Here is a 20,424-nt window from a genome sequence, read left to right on the forward strand (position 1 = left end):
TGGCAAAGCAAAAAATAAAAGTCTATATAAAAGGCCATAAAATACATTATGCAAATACAAAGTACAGCACAATCAAAAAATACTCAGAAGTTCTGTTTTGGATTTCAGTTTAAAAACTTATACATAATATATTTTTTATATATAAAACCAAGCTAAAATTAAAAATCATAAATTACTTAAGAAAAAAACGAGTCTCATCTGACTCTATCCCAAACACTCACACAATGCAAACATAACCACTGAGGTATTTTGTGCCTTAAAGTTCTATATCAAGCATTATGCATAATGAGAGTGAACGTGAAAGTGCAAAGAAGTTGTCATTTGGTGGTGGAATACTAAAACATCAAGAGTGTCAAAGCTCACATATTACAAAGTTTATCCTCTATCACTTCAAAGGAATATCCTTAGTAACAGTCACAGCAGCAATGATGTCTCCTCACTTCCTGTCACCTGTGGACAGCCAGCCTTCAGATAGCAGTCTGTTTTTAATGTAAACGTAGAAAGGACGAAGGGCACTGGGAAATACTATACGTCAAGAACCATATCATATTGTTGTCCTTTCTTCCTCTTGCCACACTTCATAATGAGGACAGCGTACAAAGTCAAGAACACGACCCAGTAGCTGGCATACACAATTGCGCCGATTATCAAAATTACTTTTTCGGACTCCGGAAAAGGCGTTCGTGTCTCTTGGATTATTGTATAAATAATGCCAACAAAAAGAATGGTGAACCAAACTGATATCGGAATAAGGCCGATAAAGTTCACCACCACGGTCTTCCTTCCAGACGTTCCCCAACCGGATTTGTTTATGGTGGCTATTGCGAACATCTTTGCCGGTAACAGACTCGACATGTATAACACGGAGTAGAAGGACATGAAGACCATGACGATGTTTCCGCGGAGGCAACTGGCGAATGAAGACTTGATGAGCGCCACCACCTGGACGATCAGCAGGAACAGAAGGATATTCCAGATCCTGCCCTGGTAGAAGAGCTGGATCGCAGTGGCGATGAGAAAGAAGGGGAAGAAGCCGGTGATGACGGCTTCGTAGGTCATCCACAAATGGTGCTTGTGAAACCACATGGCGTTGTAAAGCCACTCTCTGAAATACGATTTACTCCAGCGGGTCTGCTGGTTTAGCCAGCGTAGGTAGGTAATGGGCGTCTCGGTCAAGCACTTGGAGCGGGCGGTGTATTTTGTGGCATATCCCAGGCTCAGGACTCGGTTGGTCAGGTGGCGGTCATCGCCGAAACTGCAGTGGCTTCCCATGAATGTCTGATTGTACCAGTCCTCCAGGAACTCATGAAGCAGGGAGTTCCTGTACATCCCCAAGGGCCCGCTGATACATTGAACGCACCCGAAATATGACTGGCAAGCTCTTTCGATGTTGAACGCCATCCAATATCTCACACTGCTGAGGAAGGAGACCCACGATTCATATTTGTTCAGAATCTAGAGGGACAGAATAACAAACAGTATTATAAATCAAAGGGAATCTATAGTTCAACATACAGAATGACATATGTATGTCTTGGTCACCTGCCACATGGATGTATGGAAATAACACAGAATGTAGATTGAAACACTAAAGAACCGTGAGAAACTAGTAAAGATCTAAAGGCTCTTTGTACAGGATGCACAGTAATATGCATTTCTGTTGACATATGAACACAAAAATAGTATATTTAAGTACTTTGAACAACTTTATCGATTCACCCTGCCTCCTCCACCCCAAAAAACAACAACTGCCCTGACTATAAATCTGAAGACTGGAGTGGGGGAAAACCCTGAATTCAGATGTTACACAAATTTTCAGTCCATGTAGCTATACTGAAGACTTACTCTGTATGTAACCCACAAACAGTATGTTTTCTTTAAGTCTAACCTGCAGTTTCATAGACTTAAGCCTAGTCCCAGACTAAAATGCATGTCTGGGTTGTTTTAACTGGAAGAAACGTGTACTGACAGATCTTAAAATATGTCAGTTCCATTGGTTTGTCTCAAGATGCACATCAGCAGGGTTTTTGTCTAAGGAACATTTATAAAAGTTACTTAAATGTCCTAATTGACCTATGGCCTAATCTAAGCCCTGTCAGTAAAACCAGGCCTAAAATACGATATGATACGATACGATACGATACAACTTTATTGTCAGACAAGGTCTGAAATTTGTCTTGCGTTACAGCAGGTTCACTCACAATATCAAAACTTTATCACATGGACAAAAGGCCGACAAAACTTTCACAATCACATAAAAAAAAAATAAACACATATATATATACTGTATATACACATACATTTTCAAAACTCTGGTACAGATTTAATTTTGTGTACAGATTGGGTAAAAAAAAAAGTAAAAGTACAGATTTATAATAGCAAATCCATTAAATATCAAAAGGAAGAATTTCCCACATGGATATTACACAATGGCACTTGTCACTGCTTTAGCTAAAATATCAAACCAAATGGTATCTACAAACAAATAATGACTTCTCAGAATGAACAGCATTTCTTCCCCCCAGTTTTAAAGAAACTGATTGATTGATTGATTGATTGATTGATTGACTTCCACTAAAACTCAACTTTGGACATTTTTAAAGTTAATGAAAAAATATAATCATGTAAATGTATAGTCATGTAAATTATTGACGCTGTAGATGGATACATTAAAACTGCAAGAGAACACATACCTGTACATCTCCACCTACTCCTCCAACCATGGGATCTTCTTCCAGAACCTTCACCATCTCCACTGAGGAGGCCGGGTCCAACATGGTGTCTGAATCACATACCTGCATCCAGCACAATATAGATACATCAATAAAGGATACACAAGATTTACCTTTAAAAATAAAAATTTACATATGTTTGAACAAAATGTTCTCCTAAAAATTCAGTTAAACTTGCACCACATGCACTGATGCATCACCTAATATCTAAATAATACCTATATAATACGTAATACCTATATAATGCCTAATATTATAATTAATATGACATGTGTTCCTTCGAAGAGATTTATCTTTGGTGCAAATATACATTTTTTCCACAATCACATCTATAGAAACCAGCTTGTCTTTGTTTGAGTGGTCATGATGAATCAAACGTGCTGCTAAATATATTGGGACAAGTATATCAATCTCTCCAGGACTTTTTACATTTTTTATTTAATTTTCCATTTAAAGTTCTGGCTTACATGATCAGTTATAGGGTCAAAAATTTAAGCTCATCAAACACGAGCACACACTGTTCAAATTTGAGTAGAAATTTGGTTTAAGTGTTCTAACATTAAAACATTAAGCAAGCATCGCCCAGAAGTTATCTCGCTTTTTCCGGGGAAAGTCATGTATGCCACTTTGCTTTTACAACTAAACCCCATAGCGAGACTAACCACAGGCCAGGTAGAAAGATCAGTGATAAGTTAAACACAATTAGGCCTCTACACTCAGAGCAAAGGCCAGGGATCTCATTGGAACCAGGTGGCATGTGGATAAAATAACATCATTTGTTCAGTATACAAGGGAGCCTTCACAAAATTACCCATAAATGACAGCTTCAGGTTTACCTTTCTTAGAGACTGTTCACACAGAACACGTACTTAATTTTCAACTTGACGCAGCTTTTCAAAAATGTGATGTTTATGCATCAAACAGCCAAATATGTAGTGTATATTTACATAGAAAAACAACTAACTGAAACGCAAAAACATGTTCTGTGAGAACCGACATTCAGATGTTCTTCTAGGTTTTGAGTTTGGTGAGCTTGAATCTTTCTTAAATCAAAAGCGATTTCACAATTGTTTGGATTACATAAGAGGACATTTGATCATTAGTTTTGCTGATAAATCTTCAGAAAGACATTTTGTTGCAAATAGTTTGAACAAAAGTAAATATTCTCACGTAGCGTTCTACCAAAGCCAGAGAAAGTCTATTTTGTGATGTGAAAACACATGTATACAGTTGTTCCCAACTGTAAAATTCTCCAAAATAATTAGCCTCCTTTGTTTGGAGCTTGTAAAAATTCAAGAGCGGGAATTATATGTTTAGAATAAACCACCACAGAAAAGGTCCTTGGGGGTTTAATGTATTTATGTGACTTGTTTATGAACATGTATTTATGTGACACGTTCCCTTGAGCTAAATAACCACTCAACATCATGAGCTAATAGTATGTGCTCCGAGATGGCATGGAAAATACCAGCGATCTGTTCTGGAAATGCCAGAAATATCCCCGAGATATGCAAACGAATTCCCACAGAAGTCCCTCAATGAACAGCATCAGTGTTAACCAGGAATGTATTTTCCTCACTCTCAGTGCACTACATGCTTCAGCCTAGCAATTTTGGAGTCACAAAAGCTTCTTTGTACAATTTGCCTGTGTTGCCCTCGTGTACTTGGCTAGGCAAGGCTTGAGCCGCCTGAGAGAGATAGACTCACCTGTACGTAGTCGACACTTCTTCCCAGGGCTTTGAAGGCGGTGTACATGACCTCCCTCTTCCCGCCCCACTTCTGCATGATGCACACACACTTATTGTTGAGAACCAGGCGAGAAACGTGCTGCAAGCTCTCAGCATACGATTCTTCGGTTTCCTCCGTTCCTTTCTGGTGGTAGTTGCTTTTCCAAATGTATGTGGCTGCCTTGTCCCGGCCCATGATGTCCCGAAAGATCTCCATCATGTAGCAGTCATCATCATTGTTCCCGTCGATAACCATAATAACCTTTATCCCAGGGTAGGTGAGCCTTTTCACTGATAATAAACACTTTTTCAGGTAGTTGGGGTCTTCCTGATAGGCTGCGATGCAAAGGGCCAGTGATTTGTTGAGTTTGATCGGTGTTTCCAGGGAACGTTTCATGTTCCTGTGTTCCAGTAGAGCAAATAAGCTCTGGATGATGAGGTGAACGACTAGAATTGCCCCATAAAGACCAAAGGACAAGTAGTTGCCTGCAGTCGTTATGAGCTTATACCCCATGATATAAGCAGTAGAGATTCCCACAAGCAGCGAAATGCCGAACAGCGTCGTCCCAACAATCCTCAAGTAGGTGATCACTTTATCACATCTCATCTGAAAACAACAATAGGACATTGAGGGGTGAATATTTTGATTTGCAACAACTGGACCAAATACGTTCTTCTGAAGAACTGTTTTTGGTCCATACAATTAAAGTTAGAACGTCCAATGTTGTTTTGGACCCAATTTACTTTTATTGTACAGACAAAGACTGTTCTTCAGAATATCTTCTTGAACTAGTCATACAGGTTTGGAATGGCATGAGGGTGGATAAATGAACACAATATTTTTATTTTTGGCAGAGCCATCCCTTTAAGAACAACTTCATGGACAGCACTCATGAATGAAATTAAAGCAAATGTGTGGACAGCTTTGTGGTGACGATGACAGACTTTTGCTCGTATGGAAGCATAAAATGCATGCATCTGTTCTAGCCGCATAAGTGACAGTTTATTTCAGACAGCATCGTATTTCTTCCTCTTTCCTCCTCTTCTGAATATCTGAGTGGTCTTTATGACCATTTGTTCCAAGTTTCCTTACTAATGCAGTTCCCCATCTGCTTGGCAGACGTGACTATGCAGCACCACCCTCTGACATCATCTGTTTATATCTCCGTGGGAACGCATGAACAGTGAAATTTTGATTTCAGAGGGCTCTACTAAAGACCCTCTGTCTTATTACTGCTGAACACGGCCATTGTATTAATGATGGCGTCTTGTTTTATCGACTTAAATCTCGTTTCTTCTTTGATATCGTCCCTCTTGGTTTAGATTATAAAGCGGTTCTGGCCTGGGAGGGAGGTTGATATGATGGACTACAGCACAGTGTGAGTCTAACTGGCACGTGTCACAGCCTTTAACGTCATCCCGCATGTTTACGAGGCCCTCTGGACCCTCCAAACCCCACCTTATCCACATAGACACATGCAAGCCTGTTGGATTAAGGGGAGCATGTGGTGTTAATGTCTCAAACGCCTGTACTGCTCTCAGGGTATCCCCAAACCTGCTTTCATGTCTTGTTTAAACTCTAGATGAACCCAAACGGCTCATTTGAAAATGCTAAGACTGCTGACAAAACAAAATGTAGCCCACACTTAAGAGGACACTAACACTTATCATGGCCGTACAGGGTATCTGAAGCATCGCTGTCTTTGTCGAGGACCTAATTTCTCATCTTTATACAAATTGGTAAAGGCTTTGCATCTCTAAGGATGAATGTGCAGGGTTTACATGTGCAGATTGACTCATCTTGTTGTGAACGGGGGTGTGCACCCCATTAGATAATCCCGTCGATGAAATGGTCCTGTGTGAAACATTTGCCATCAGTAGATTTTGTCTGATTGAATGAAATATGGTAATTTGGCTCGTTCACACCAAGGACAATAACTATAAAGTCATTCTATGTGAATAAGGAAGTCCAAACCACAACAATAATGATAATGACAGAGTAACGATATTGTTGGAATTTTTTTTTCTGAACGATAACCACAACAGTCAAACAGAATTCACCTAACTTTAGAGAACATTTAATATGACAAAACTTCAGCATGCACTAATAATAAATAATGGAATCATCCCTTGTTGTGAAGGCTAATATAGTTATCGTTATCTTTGTTGTTATCATTCTAGAACAACAGTTATATGTGAATTTATAATGTTAATAATATATCATGTTTTTGTTTGCATTACTAGTTGCCTATATGTCATATATATTATCTCATGCATGTCATCTGGCTGTGATCCAACAGAGCAGGGAGGAGATACAAATTATCAAGGATCACTGATAGTTGAATCATCCTCAATGGGGAAAACTATAGCTTTGAAGGTAGATGAAATATTACAGTCCAGGAAAAGTACATTCGCACTAGCCAAAAGAGACCCAGACCTGTAATGTCCCCTGAACGCCATCAGAAAATGAGTTTGCTTCTTTTATATTATATATGTATAGAAATATTATTCATTTAGAGAGTATTTTTACACTATGCTTGAACGTAGGGGGAGGTAGATTGTGTAGCTTAATAGAGACAGAGGATTTGTTCATCTTTATCCTCAGATTTGGAGGAGCTTTCCTTTAGACAAAGCTTAATTTGAAACACAATAACTTGTGAAGAGCCATCAACGAGGCAGGAAATCCACAGCTCAGAGCTTAACACTCCTTTTGGTGAAATTGGATAGAAAAGTAGGGGATAATTTTTATTTAGCAATAGTGGATCCTGTGAGAGTTGTCCTCCAAAATGATCAAAAAAGTACTTAGGTGATCTGTTGATCCTTTGCAATCTATCCTATTTTAATTTAGATATTCAAATATTAAATAATAAAAACAAATTTAGATATTCAAATATTAAATAATAAAAACAAATAAAATAACTTAAAATAAAATAACTATAAAATAACTTAAAATACTCAAAAAAGAAAGATAGCTTTAAAAGACTGATGCAAACTTCCTAGCAAAGATGGTAGAATAAACTCAAGTTGTTTCACTCAAATTGTGTTGGTGGGAATTTTGGCACTGACACAAAACTAGAGACACTGCCTTGTGGCACGTCCTGCCCATCTGAGATGCTCCAGTGTATTCCCAGGCATTGGAGGAAGCATCTGCTTCTCCGAAGTGGGTGGTTCTGAGATGGTGGGGGACTTGGGGAACTGCCACGGCCGCCTCCCAAAGGAACTATCCAACCACCAGCAGTGAGACACATCCATCACTCTGCCACGGCTCTGTGGCGTGGCCTTGTCAGACACCATGTTCGTTGCTGTTCAGGCTGCTGCCGCCTGACTTAGTGCTAAATTATGCCTCCAGGCCTGTTTCTACCTTTCAACCTTCCAGGACTCATACCTCACAAGGTCTCACCTTTAGTCCCAAAATAAAACAATGTTTTTCTAATGGCTAAGACTGTCAGAAGAAATAATGTGGCATTTCCACAAGTTGTTATAAGTGCCTTGAGGGCTAACTGTAATTAGGTTATTGTATGAACTTTGGCCACTAGAAGTCCCCTGGACTTGACACAACTCCTGCTGCCTGTAGTAGACTGTGGTGAACAGCTGGGTCTTATCTTACCAACGGCAGCCTAATTTTCAATGACACAGTCACACACCCTGCACAAGTTTGGCATCCAATTATATCAAAGTAGCATTTCGGAGGTCAAATGTTATCAACGGTGGCCATAATTTTGAAATGAGATTTAGAAGCTGTAGTGCTAAGACACTGCACAGCTTTTCCCATTATATGATCAGTGCCTCATATGATAACTTTGAAGATTAGATGACTGTAAAGATACATTATGAAAATGCAAATGTTTGGGGAAACATCTGAGAAACTATTGTTTTAAGGAGGAATTCATGTATGTTTAAGCAGCATGCAACTCATTGTTGGCATTGGGAGGTCTGACCCCTCTAATTAAGGCTTGAACCCCCCAAAGAAAGTCAAAACAAAAGCGTGTATTCTTGTAACATACAAATATATGTACGTTTCAGTAGCCTTTTCAAACAACCGCATAATTAGATTACAAGTTAGCCAGATCACAATACAAAAGAAGCTGATGAACAAAAGTCCTGTTGGCCTGAAGAGGTTACCATGGAAATAGTAGGCTGCTTGAAAGTTTAGGATTAGTTTTGGATGGTGCCGTCGAAAATTATACATATCAGTTTACACTAGGCTCTATCACTTTTTTAAAGCATTTTAGAAATAAGGACAATAAAAGGCAATATAAATTGCTTCCCGAAATTGTGCTTACATAAAAACGACAAGTGTAGAAAAGGTTTCTGTTTAGTTTATATTATCCATTTGTTTCACATATGACCATGAAATCTCCTGAGGGAGACTACTGAAAAGCGTCATTACGCATCATTAGTAGATTGCGTCACCCTCAGTTTTACTGCTGCTGCTGGATTGCTCGCAATATCTTTTCTGCTCAGTTATTGGTCAGAGGGTCCATGGTATTTATTTAGCCTATAGCCCTGGTAAAATCACAAATACTGAATATATGTTTTAAATATATCAAGCTGACATTGTTTAGTAACCTCACTGTTATTGAGGAAATAGCATTTGTAAAAATGTAAAAATATGAAACCTGTCAGAAAGAGCAGCTGATGTGCACAGGTTTACCAACAATGATTCAAGAGAAGCAAATACGAAGTAGGCTACATGAATAATATATCTGCTGTTCTTTATCAGCTGTACTGTTGAGTCGTGTTATTCAGAAATATGGTGAAATTAAACAGGCTGCTACAACCTGTTGGACTTTGAAAAAATTGGCACGTGAAGGTATTGCAATCACTTATGGCTGAACTCCGTTCATTCAAATGTACCCCCTACCCTTATGATTGTTTAAAATAACTCTGTAGCAACATGAAATGCATGCAAAGAAACTATTCACCTAACAGAACAACGTGTATCATTCGAAAGAGTTACCCATTAAATGAATCATGATCATACAGTACCTTGGAGCAGCTGTGTGGAGATGTCCCGTTAGTTTAACAGGGATGCTGTCCGACGAGGCTCTGCACGCTCCAGACACTGGACAAAACTTCCAATGCAAGTTTTTGGGTAAAATACAGAAGACACCGGCATGGAGCATCTAAAAACAAAGATGTGCAGTATCCACGTTTTCCATAAAACGAATGAACATTCAATTTTCTCGCCTCCTCCAATACATTATATAATGTAGTTTGCATCAGTCTGCTGTGATGAGGTCTGTTGGAGCATCTTGGCAAAATATCATTCTGACGTTGTCAGCTGTTAAAAGAATAAAAGTTATCCAACAGTAGTCAATGTTGGTGACTAACAATGCAGCTCATTCAAGTTTTTCCAAGCATACAGGTTGAAGCAGTGAACTGTCCTTTTCTGCGTCTAATTTCTTCCAGACGCTTTAACTTTATGCTTCCTGTAAGCCATACATTTGTAAGACTCTTTTAACCGGGCAGGGGTTTGGACTTGTTATAATAAGGGGGTTGGTTCGGGGGCGAGGAGGAGTGAACATCTAAGAGAAAAAAAGTGCTGCCCATTCAAACTTCCGAAATGGGGGTGGGTATGAGTTAATCAAGCATTTAGCCAAACAGTCTTCTGCTAAAAAACGGCAAGCTGTGGAGATATTTCTAAAAAAACATATATATATAACATTAAATTATTAAAACTATTAATTATGAAATAATAATTACTAGGAATAACTATGAAAAATAAATTATTTCATTCCTACCAAATGCATACAAAAAAAATGTGTTTTGGAACATTCTGAGTATTATTTACCTAAATGCATTAAAAATCAGTCGCTATTTTGCCAATTTCTAGTAAAATAGAGTTAATCATACACGCCTGAGAATTTTTTGATGGTCATTGATTCTCAGTGGCGCTTGTGATTGTGAGGGCAGGCGGCGCCACACACATATTTACCACAAGAGTGCGCCACACAATTCTAAATCTGTTCACATTCACAGCAGTGAAAGTTGATTTGCAACACTGATGCAGATTCCAGTGTGGGCCAAAATCAATGTAACAATGTAGCCTATTTGATATGCATATGCATATGCTGTTCTTTTCTTTTTTTAATTATGTTGCTTTTTTTCTTTCTTTCTTTCTTTCTTTCTTTCTTTCTTTCTTTCTTTCTTTCTTTCCATGAACACTCACAAATAGATCAGTATTGAGCAATCTTTCGCTTAGCACAAGAACATCAGCAATTCAAAAAATGAATAAATAACTAAATCAACAAGTAACCTATAGCAAAGTAACCTACGCATTTGTTCATTATTTGTTTATGTCTGCTTTGCTTCTTTCCACCAATTCCCTACTAGGTTCAAAAGAGATTTTCTGCCCAGCAGGGACAGCACGCGGACAGGCTTTGGTAACGGTCCATTCATGTGAAAAGGCAGTTTCTTATGTGTTCATTTGGGCCACTGTTTATTTGAACAAGTATTCACGGTAATGGTCCAAATAAGCAACTGGACTGGGGAAGAGGATGGCAACCTCTGCTATGTGTCTCTGTAGGATAAAGCATGGCAAACACAATGGCTTCACAGTTGGGGTTTCTTTGACCCTTAATTGACTTTGATGAAGACTGAAGAGCAACCACATGTTTTGCTGACTCGTTTAAAAAAGTGTAGACTTCTAGTGCCTAGTACAGTATGGCATTGTGTTCCATACGTATGGATCTTATCCTGTCAGGCACCCCAAACATCACCTGGGGGCTTGTGCCTCTTGGGGCTAGAAATCTGAGATAACTCACTTTTTAGTTTTAGTTGAGCAGACGTTCATGGTTTTTCTTGATTTCACTTGGAACAATGGTTTCTTGAGAGGCCATGTGCAACTCATTTGGCATTTTGTTGAGATCAAAGACACTGATATTGTTATTGTTCTCTGTGTGTTTAGATCTTGAACATGAGGAGATGGGTTTAGATGCTTCCACTGGTAGTTTCAAATGCTGAGACGTGTTAGGTGCCAAATATACTATAGTTGGCTTCTTTCCAATATCAGCTTCTACATTTACTCAATATCAGCCCTGAAATCATCTACACAACCTTTTTCTCTCTCAGTCAAATTTTTCGACATCTAGGGTGGCGGACAGGACAGAAAGGTAAGTGTGCATGAACAAAGCCCCAGTCATTAAGACTGATTGCTGCTTATCTGCTGCTCATGTATTATGCCTCCCCTCAGGACCCCTTTAGACTGGCCTTAATTTGTATTTAAGATAGTCCTGCTCTTTTACCAAAACCACAAGTGTTAAACAAATATGCCATTTAACAGTGGGTAGATTTTAAGGTTTGTTGGAGGCTGATCCTCACCCCCTTTGAGATGATTGCTCAATTCCTCACTACTGAAAGCAATTCTTTGCTGAAATACATAACTGTGAACAAGTAACTGTGAATAAATGCAAAAAATAATAAAACATTTAATTTAATTGAATAGATGTCATTACGGCCTTTTCACAACATTCCAAGGGAAATAATTTGTTTCGTCAAGGAAAAATGATCCCTGGTTTATATTACTATGAGAAATGTAAGTGCTTGAAATCTTTTCTATAGTCTGTCTGTCTGTCTGTCTGTCTGTCTGTCTGTCTGTCTATCTATCTATCTATCTATCTATCTATCTATCTATCTATCTAATGCCTTTATTTAACTTTTTTAATATAAATAAGGCTTTGTCAAGCCAGCAAAAATATTTAAGTTTAATTTTTGTTGTTAAAAGTCACAGTTATTTACATTTATTTGAATTTCAGGCCATTTTTCAAACCATCAATCCAATTCCCATTCATTTTCAATACAGATGCATAGATGTCATTAAGGCCTATTCAAGGCTTTGTTAAGCCAACATTCAAAGATTGTTGTTAGAAATGACAGTTATTTAAATTGCCATTCATATTCATTATAGATGAATAGATGTCATTAAGGGCTATTCACAACATTCCACAGAAGAAAATTTGTTTTGTGAAGGAAAAATTATCCTCATTTATTTCGTTTATATACAAATTATTCTACAAAATGTAACCTCTTCAAATCCTTTTTTGAATTATCTACACTCTTAAAAATAAAGGTGCTTCAGGATTCTATAGAAGAACCTTTTTTGTCTAAATAGTTCCATAAAGAACCTTTAACATCCGAAGAACCTTTCTGTTTCACAAAAGGTTATTTGTGGTGAAAGAAGGCTCTTCAGATTATAAAAGGTAAGAAAGAGATGATGCTTTAAAGAACCTTTGACTGAATGGGTCTTTGTAGAACCAAAAATGGTTATTCTGTGATAGATCTCTATCTATCTATCTATCTATCTATCTATCTATCTATCTATCTATCTATCTATCTATCTATCTATCTATCTATCTATCTATCTATCTATCTATCTATCTATCTATCTATCTATCTATAAACCTTAAACTTTTCTTTCTAAACTTTCAAACAAGGTTTTGTCACAACAATAACATTAAAATATTGTAATTTGGTATTTTTCGTTATGCTTCTGTACAATTAAATGTAACTAAATAAGGTACAAAAAAAATCAATTAAAATCACAAGAAAAATCCTGAACGTTTCCTCAATCCTTATTCAGGTTTTCATAAAAAGCATTTCTCAGTGTACTTCTGATTGACACACAAGCCTTGCTGAGATGATGATCAGAGATTATAATGTGGATTGAAGTAACTCCAGTTTGTAAGTGAAGATTGTGCCTTCTGCTCCCTTGTGCAAGCGTTCTGTATTGACAGTGAATACTGTGTGAGTAATGAGGGGAAGTGCCTTTTGAACTTTAAAGCAAAGCACCTTACTCACATTTTCCAAAAGTGCATCCGGTGGCTCGGCTATCATCTGTGGTCAATAACTGGCCCTTTCACTGAGAGGTGATTATCATCAGACGATCAGACGTGGGAGAGCTGCGCTGAGAATGAGGGCATTGAGCTCAGAGTGTGCCTCTACAACATGTGTTTCCTCAGTGTGTCACTGTGCGTGTGGGGGTGCATGTGTGTGTTGTTTGTATGTGTGTGTGTGTGTGTGTGCGCGTGTGAGAAACTGAGTTAAAATCAGGTCCACTATACTCCACCCTGTCTGTTTTGCAGTCTCCATGCTGAGTGAAGTTAGCATGGTACCAAACAGAATCAAGACAAACTTATTTCATTATAAAAATGCAATTTAAATATTCTCCTCTTTCAATATGCTTCAGAGACAGAATGTGATGTAGGGTCACCCTTAAAGAAATATTCTGGGTTCAGTACAACTTGATCCCAATCATCAGCATTTGTGGTGTAGTGATAGATTAGCATATTAACATATTTACTGACAAATCGCTTGAGACTTAAACTATATACTTGACTATATAATTAAACTTTATTTGGAGTACTACTTGTGCACAATGTACGTTTCCTAATATTAAGCCTAAAATGTGTTTTCACTATTGATGAGGACTGTACGATCTTTGAATAATATCGGTCTTTGATTGCAAAATACCTGAACTAAAGTATACTAAAGAAAGGAAAAGTCAAAATTTATATTCGAGGCAATCAACATTATTGTTTTAAACCCATTCAATTATTAAACCCAGAATATTAATTTCATCAAAGTTTTCCTCATTGAAGCATGAAGAAATATTAGCCTACTTGATATTTTGTTTTACTGTTTACGCACTGAACCAAGAGTTTTCCTATCACTGGAAATAAAAGTGATCTACGTGTTTATTATTTTTGGCTTTTACATCCCATACTTTTTCTTCTGCTGTTGCCGTACATTGTCATTACATGGAGAAGGTCATTAGGCTAAATAATACAGACTATTTATTGACTGTGACACGACATATTTTGCTTTGATGGGCAAAATACCAAATTACACACCAAAACCACATGGACTGGATAGGACTAGGGAGCTGTAGATATCAGAAGTTTCACTGGGGTGACTGAAGGTGGATCGGTTTCTTTGTGTTCATCAAGGAGTTAATGGAGCTTAGGGGGTCACAAAGTTAACCACAGCTGCTTGGGCTGACAGGAAATGCGAGTGCTTCTGTTTATAGTCTCACTTCCACATTGAAGCACTTCTCTAGGCTTCAAAGCAGCTTTACTGCATGAGTATCCTGCCTGTAGGCTAAATACTTACGGCTCTGGCCTTCGCCAGCACAATTAGATGATTTCTCATAGAGCACTGAACATTTTCACAAAGATTATAGCAAACACCATTGATGCTAATAGCGTGATGACTCCTGTAAACGGTTGTGATGAAGCATATCATCCAATTACAAAGCCAGTCCCTTGTGTTCTTGCACTAATAGGCTGAGAAAGATTGATTGGATATGAGCAGGAATGCCCTTGTATGGAGAAAAAAAAGTATATTTCATATTTTTGGAAAAGTTTATATTACAGTTTTTTTTTAAATTGCTTAGACGCTAAAAGTGATACCTGAGGCCCACTTAGTGGAACCATTCACTCTTATACCTAATCTTTAGACCAAGTCTGCAAAATTATAAACACATTACATGTTTTAAACTCTGTTTATCTATCTATCTATCTATCTATACTGAACATGCATACTAGCCAAGTCAGAAAGTCAACTTTATTTCTAAAGTGCTTTATACAATATAGATTGTTTTATAGCAGTTTTACAATAGTATTAAATTCACATTCTGCTGTAAAGCAGCTCTAACAAGTCAATAGTGTCATTCTACAGCTCAAGTTAGTTCAGTATTGATTCGGTTCAGTTGCATAACTGTGTAAAATTCATCAGTCATACTGTATATACAGTGTATGTGCATATGCATGTACAGTATGTGCAAGTGCTATGACAAACTCCTGTACTTCACTGCACTCTGAACAAGCAAAAGACACACGAGAGTAGTGTTTTACATTTTTCTGTGTGTAGTTTGGTGTGTATGTGGCTAATTATTTTATGTTTGTGTGTAGAGTTAATATGCAAAAATAAATTTTTTAGAAAAGTTAAAACAGTTTTCAAAGAAGTGTTAGCTTTTGCAAGATGTGTGTGATGTTTTGCATGTTGTGTGTGTGTTATGTGGTTTTGTGTGTAGAGTTTTGAGAAATGGAGCCATAGTTTCAAAAACTGCGTTGTAAGCATTTTGAAAAAACTGTAATTGCTTGTATTTTATTCAATTGTATTTTAATAAAATATATTGAATTGCAGTGTGTAGTAATCACATATTTTACAAATATTATAATATATAAATATGAAATATTATAGAAAACATATTTCAGGCATTACATTATTGGACAGGCAACTTCTAGATATTTTCTATGGTGACCCAGTAGTGCACAACAGCATGAAATTTCCACAATACAATTAAATCTGTAGCTTGTTTTCCGTTATGTTGTGCTAATTTCATAGTGTTGTGACTTGTTTCTGTTGTGCTTTTGTTGTGTTATGACTTGTTTCTATTGTGTTGTGCTTTTGTTGTGTTGCTACTTGTTTCTGTTGTGTTGCGACTTGTTTCTGTTGTGTTGTGGCTTGTTTTTGTTGTGTTGTGGCTTGTTTCTGTTGTGTTGTGGCTTGTTTTTGTTGTGATGCGTCTTGTTTATGTTGTGTTGTGGCTTGTTTTTGTTGTGTTGCGACTTGTTTCTGTTGTGTCGTGGCTTGTTTTTGTTGTTGCGGCTTATTTCCATTGTGTTGTGGCTCGTTTTCTTTGTGTTGTGGCTTGTTCCGCTGTGTTGTGCTAATTTTGTTGTGTTGTGGAGATTTTGTTGTATTGTCTTTCATCTTGTTTTTGACATTCTGTCTCAAAATCATCTTTATTTTTTGCTTTATCCAGCTGTCTTTGACCGCAATAACATGTTGTGTGTCTGATAAATGGTTTGGCAACTAACAAATAGTGGTACTTAAAGCTTGGACTGCTCAGATGGTAGGAAAATTGAGTATTATGAAATTATGTATAGGTTGGGGGGAAATGATTGCATCATTTTTAAGCACATTAAAAACATTTAATCACACACCGTTACAGTGTTACACATATTTTTTTATTTATTTATTTTGTGTTTACTGATTAGTGTTTTGTTTTATGTTTGACTTTGCTTTGTTTTGTGTTGTTTAGTTTTGTTCAGTTATGTTTTGTTTTGTATTGTTTTTTGTTTAGTTATGGTTTGTTTTGCTTTGTTTTTTTTGCGTTTGTTTTATTCTTATTAGCTTGGCTTAGCTTAGCTACTCTCAGGGTCAGGGAGGGCGCTCTTCAGGGCCGTATAAATGTTTTCAAATAGCAGGAGATGTGGCCCAGTTACCGAAGATGCTACATAAACATCCCCATTTGCTAGTCTGATGAGTGTAAAGTGTATTATTGTCGACCTCTTGGCAGACCCAAAGAAGGACTCCACAGAGATCAAAGAGTTGGAAAACACACCTGGGTCACAAAGTGAAAGTCTGTAAGTCAAGCACATCTCTCACTTAATTGTCGAGTCTTTGGCATTGACGTGACATTGACTTCAGCTCTGAGAGCACTGTTTTCTTTCCAGTTCTGCTCATGACACATCCTTGATGTGACAAAACAGCTCCACCTTAAACAGAGCATTAGAAGAACTATGAGGATTTACACTTTAAGCAACACCCAGGCCTGTTCTTATCACCTCACCAATGATCTGCGGCCCTCTTGGGGTCTCCTCTGTCTGTCGCACTGGCCTATCACCCCTATGAGCTCATGTAGTGTGATAACAGTCATGTTGCGCTGGAAAAGAGAGTGACCACTATATAAGTGAAGCCTTTTTATGAGCTTTGGCTCTTCCGACAACCCCAGCCTTGTGAACCCCAAATGCAGTGTCAGAACAATGACGTAAATTCACCACCCACTTCCGTCCTCTTCAGAGGGGACGAACAACAGCACGTCTGATTAAGAGCATTAAGGGTTGTTACTCATTGTATGCAACTCACTTTCTTACAAAACCACAACCTACAAGCAAAAGCATGAAGGCTTGTTTTGAATCACTCTCTCATTTCAAGTCAAGTCAAGTCAAGTCACCTTTATTTATATAGCACTTTTAACAATACAGATTGTGACAAAGCAACTGAACAGCATTAATTAGGAAAATAGTGTCAATAATGCAAAAGTGACTTTCTAATTTACAAGACCGAATCAATTGTTATACCACAAAAGCCCAGGATCTGCGGTTTGATTCTATGATGTCGCAATATTACCAAGAACACACAAGTCTGCTTTTTAACTCACGCACGTTCTCACAGAACCATCCAACTCTGGTTATATTCAAAGACGTGCAAAGGGACGCTCCAATTTCCAACATCTAGAAAAAAAATAAACCAATTTGCTACAGAAAAATAAACCATTTTCTAGCTAGTATTTATTTCTGTTGGAAGAAAATTATTTCACAGTTTACATTGGAAAGTACACATTTTACTTGTAATGGTAATGTTACAACAGCTGAGCATTTGTGACGTTGGCTACTTTTTAGTCGCACCTGGTTTTGGATCACTTGCTGCTTCTGGATAATAGTGAGAATAAAGAAGAAAGAACTTGTTTGCAATTTATTACTTTATTAGTCAATTTATCAAAAAATAAACTTTTTAAAGGATTTTTTTTGCATGTATTGCATTTAAATAATGAAATATATATAATATAATATAATATAATATAATATAATATAATATAATATAATATAATATAATATAATATAATATAATATAATATAATATAATATAATATAATATAATATAATATAATATAATATAATATAATATAATATAATATAATATAATATAATATAATATAATATAATATAATATAATATAATATAATATAATATAATATAATATAATATAATATTATATTATATTATACATTTTCCAAACTGCTAGTCCTCTGTAGGTGTAACACCCCTGTGGACTGTTTGTTGTGGTTTCTTCCCCTTGTGTTGGTTTAGCCCGTCTAATTATTAGTTAATCACCTCATTGTGCTCACCTGTGGTCCCTCGTTAACTGCCCTATATCTGTTCCTGTCTCTTGTGTTCTAGATGGTCGGTTATTGTGAATGTTACCCCCAGTGTGTGTGTGTGTGTGTGTGTGTGTGTGCGTGTGTGTGTGTGCGCGCGTGCGTGCGTGTGTGCGTGCGCGCGCCTTGTTGCGGCATTAAATATCCTTCTTTTGAATCCTCGTCATCCTGCCTGCCTCCACACACCATGATCGTGACAGAATAACTGACCCAAAAGTACAGTATAGCGGCGTCTTTTCCCTCGTTTGTTTTGTCCAGTTTTTGTCTGTTTTTATTTCTTTTTTTATGGATTCCCCCGCCTGTCCCATGGCCCGGCCAGCCAGCTTTGCGGGTGAGGCAGCCTTTGGCAGTGGACTCTTGCTGCAATGTTCCTGCTACCTGGAGATGCAACCACACCTGTTTGTGACTGAGTGGGACAAAGTGTCATTCATTATCTCGTTGCTGTCTGGACGAGCCTTGCAGTGGGCCGAAGCCTTGTGGACTGCACCGAGTCCGGGGATTCACTCGCTGGAGGGTTTTGTGAGACACTGGCCGAATACCTCCCGGAAATCGACTATGGAGGGTATTCGGTGCCAAAATGAGGAGGAGAGACCACGGAATCCTCTGTTCAGCCCAGGAAAGGCGCCTGATCCCCAGTCCAGCCCAAGAAGGGCTCCTGATCCCCAGTCCAGCCCAGGAAGGAATATAATATAATATAATATAATATAATATAATATAATATTATATTATATTATACATTTTCCAAACTGCTAGTCCTCTGTAGGTGTAACACCCCTGTGGACTGTTTGTTGTGGTTTCTTCCCCTTGTGTTGGTTTAGCCCGTCTAATTATTAGTTAATCACCTCATTGTGCTCACCTGTGGTCCCTCGTTAACTGCCCTATATCTGTTCCTGTCTCTTGTGTTCTAGATGGTCGGTTATTGTGAATGTTACCCCCAGTGTGTGTGTGTGTGTGTGTGTGTGCGTGTGTGTGTGTGCGCGCGTGCGTGCGTGTGTGCGTGCGCGCGCCTTGTTGCGGCATTAAATATCCTTCTTTTGAATCCTCGTCATCCTGCCTGCCTCCACACACCATGATCGTGACAGAATAACTGACCCAAAAGTACAGTATAGCGGCGTCTTTTCCCTCGTTTGTTTTGTCCAGTTTTTGTCTGTTTTTATTTCTTTTTTTATGGATTACCCCGCCTGTCCCATGGCCCGGCCAGCCAGCTTTGTCCGAGGCCCGGACTCTGCCTCGGTCCGTAGACCCAGTGGCTCCACCTCGGCTCCTAGCTCCCTCCCCTCCACCGTCACCCATCTATCCATCAGCTCCCTCGTCCCTCCGGCTCCACCTTGGTCATGCGTCGATCTGCCATCGCCTCTGGACTCCTCTCCTCTGGCTGCGCCTCGTCACTCTGTCCTACCGGTGCGTGCGTGTGTGCGTGCGCGCGCCTTGTTGCGGCATTAAATATCCTTCTTTTGAATCCTCGTCATCCTGCCTGCCTCCACACACCATGATCGTGACAGAATAACTGACCCAAAAGTACAGTATAGCGGCGTCTTTTCCCTCGTTTGTTTTGTCCAGTTTTTGTCTGTTTTTATTTCTTTTTTTATGGATTACCCCGCCTGTCCCATGGCCCGGCCAGCCAGCTTTGCGGGTGAGGCAGCCTTTGGCAGTGGACTCTTGCTGCAATGTTCCTGCTACCTGGAGATGCAACCACACCTGTTTGTGACTGAGTGGGACAAAGTGTCATTCATTATCTCGTTGCTGTCTGGACGAGCCTTGCAGTGGGCCGAAGCCTTGTGGACTGCACCGAGTCCGGGGATTCACTCGCTGGAGGGTTTTGTGAGACACTGGCCGAATACCTCCCGGAAATCGACTATGGAGGGTATTCGGTGCCAAAATGAGGAGGAGAGACCACGGAATCCTCTGTTCAGCCCAGGAAAGGCGCCTGATCCCCAGTCCAGCCCAAGAAGGGCTCCTGATCCCCAGTCCAGCCCAGGAAGGGCTCCAGCCCAGGAGCTCTCTCCAGTGCCCGCTCCTC

General features: G+C 38.6%; 1 protein-coding gene across 2 annotated transcripts; it reads right to left on the reverse strand.

The window, feature by feature from the left end:
- Positions 1–233: 233 nt before the first annotated feature.
- has2 (hyaluronan synthase 2) lies at positions 234–9,903 on the reverse strand. 2 transcript variants are annotated; one of them, XM_016287544.1, is made up of 5 exons: positions 9,826–9,903; positions 9,449–9,743; positions 4,440–5,066; positions 2,694–2,795; positions 234–1,455 (listed from the first exon to the last, which is right to left on the reverse strand). In XM_016287544.1, the coding sequence occupies exons 3-5, from the start codon at positions 5,064–5,066 to the stop codon at positions 526–528; spliced, it is 1,659 nt and encodes a 552-aa protein (XP_016143030.1). In that variant the 5' UTR covers positions 9,449–9,743; positions 9,826–9,903; the 3' UTR covers positions 234–525. The 2 variants fall into 2 exon arrangements, with proteins under 2 accessions (XP_016143030.1, XP_016143029.1); XM_016287543.1 differs by having other exon boundaries at positions 9,449–9,903.
- Positions 9,904–20,424: the final 10,521 nt, after the last annotated feature.

The sequence above is a fragment of the Sinocyclocheilus grahami genome, unplaced genomic scaffold (genome assembly GCF_001515645.1).
Source record: "Sinocyclocheilus grahami isolate Dianchi unplaced genomic scaffold, SAMN03320097.WGS_v1.1 scaffold222.1, whole genome shotgun sequence".
Classification (NCBI taxonomy): Eukaryota; Metazoa; Chordata; class Actinopteri; order Cypriniformes; family Cyprinidae; genus Sinocyclocheilus; species Sinocyclocheilus grahami.